The following is a 1342-nucleotide window of genomic DNA, read 5'->3' as shown; positions in this document are numbered from 1 at the left end:
TTGGAGCGACAAACCCCACGACGACGCGAAGCCGCGTGGTGCTTCTGGAGGCCCCAGACTGCCCGAACCCCTCTAGCCTGACGGAGTCTGTGCTTTGCTCCTCCCTGGGTTTCCGTTGCGACGTTGACTGTCAAGTGGGGCCTTGGTCTCAGTGGTCTGCCTGCAGCAGGCCGTGCGGGGGCGGCACCCGCCGGCGCACCCGCGAGATAACGCGCGTGCCGCAGGGGAACGGCAAGGCCTGCGGAGAGCTGGCTGAAGAAGCACCGTGCGCCACGACGCCCTGTGAAGAGATGGCAGGACAGGCAGTGCCGGAGTGCGTCTGGGGGGAGTGGTCTGAGTACGGCCCCTGCGATGCCACCTGCGGGGCCGGCCGCCGAAGATCCACCCGTGTTGTCCTTGCCTTTCCTAAAGACGCCAGCGGCAGAGTGATGCAGAACCTTTGTACAGACTCCGAACGGTTTGAAGCGTGTCAGGGACCGCCGTGCCGTGAGCTCAGACCCACGCGGTCTTACAGAAAAATAGAGACGTGCCCACAATCAGTATTAGGCAGCTGAGGGCTCTTGGGTTGTAGGGGGTCTCCTACAGCCCCAACTAGCCGACACAAGATCGCTTTAGCATAGCCGCCTGCAAGCCTTCCTCTGCCTGCGGCTGCTTCTCTGTATGTCCATGCTTAAAGTGAGACTTCTCTCTTCTGTATGTCTCTGCCGCTTCTGGTTGCAGCTGTTGACTGCCAGGTGACTGCATGGGGCGCCTGGAGCAGCTGCACCGCCACATGTGGGGGAGGCCAGCAGCAGCGGCAGCGCTCAGTGGTGAGGCGGGCAGCCAACGGCGGTCGAGAGTGTCCCGTGCTTACGGAGACCCAAGTATGCGGGTCATATCCCTGTCGTAAGCAGCTGGGCCCTCCTGTCCCTTCGGCGGCCCATCGCCGCAGCCACATGCCGAAGCACAGCCACAATGCAGCAGCAGGAGCATCAAGACACGGATTCGGTATACAGAGGCATCAATGCAACATGCTGGGTGCGGGATATTTTGGCTGTGTGATACAGCGACGGACTGCGAGATGTCCCCTTGGAGCGAGTGGTCTACGTGTTCCGCCCCCTGTGGAGAGGGGCAGATGTTCCGCTCCCGGCGAATCACCTCAGCCGCCTCCGTGGATCCTCCAGGACTGGCCTGTGGCGCCACGCGAGAGGAAGCCGCCTGCTTTTCTCCTGCGGGTCCCTGCCCGTCGGACTGCGAGCTGGGGGATTGGAGCGAGTGGAGCGACTGCTCCGCTCTATGCGGCGGCGGCACCCGACAGAGGTTTCGCAGCGTAGAAGCGTTCGAGGTGGGGGGAGGCAGACCC

At 63.1% G+C, this 1342-nt stretch overlaps 1 protein-coding gene across 1 annotated transcript in view; it reads left to right on the top strand.

The window, feature by feature from the left end:
• EMH_0070310 (uncharacterized protein) overlaps positions 1-1342 on the top strand; it is a gene marked incomplete at both ends in the record, with an annotated part of 5075 nt that overhangs the window by 3560 nt on the left and 173 nt on the right. Inside the window, 3 exons of the mRNA XM_013498961.1 lie at positions 3-486; positions 735-885; positions 1047-1342. Of these exons, the coding sequence (XP_013354415.1) occupies positions 3-486; positions 735-885; positions 1047-1342 (931 nt within the window). The remainder of the gene's footprint in view (positions 1-2; positions 487-734; positions 886-1046) is intronic.

Source organism: Eimeria mitis, genomic scaffold (assembly GCF_000499745.2).
Source record: "Eimeria mitis Houghton genomic scaffold, Emh_scaff3867, whole genome shotgun sequence".
Lineage (NCBI taxonomy): Eukaryota > Apicomplexa > Conoidasida > Eucoccidiorida > Eimeriidae > Eimeria > Eimeria mitis.
Note: the sequence above shows the minus strand (reverse complement) of the source record. Positions and strands in the feature narration are given on the sequence as shown.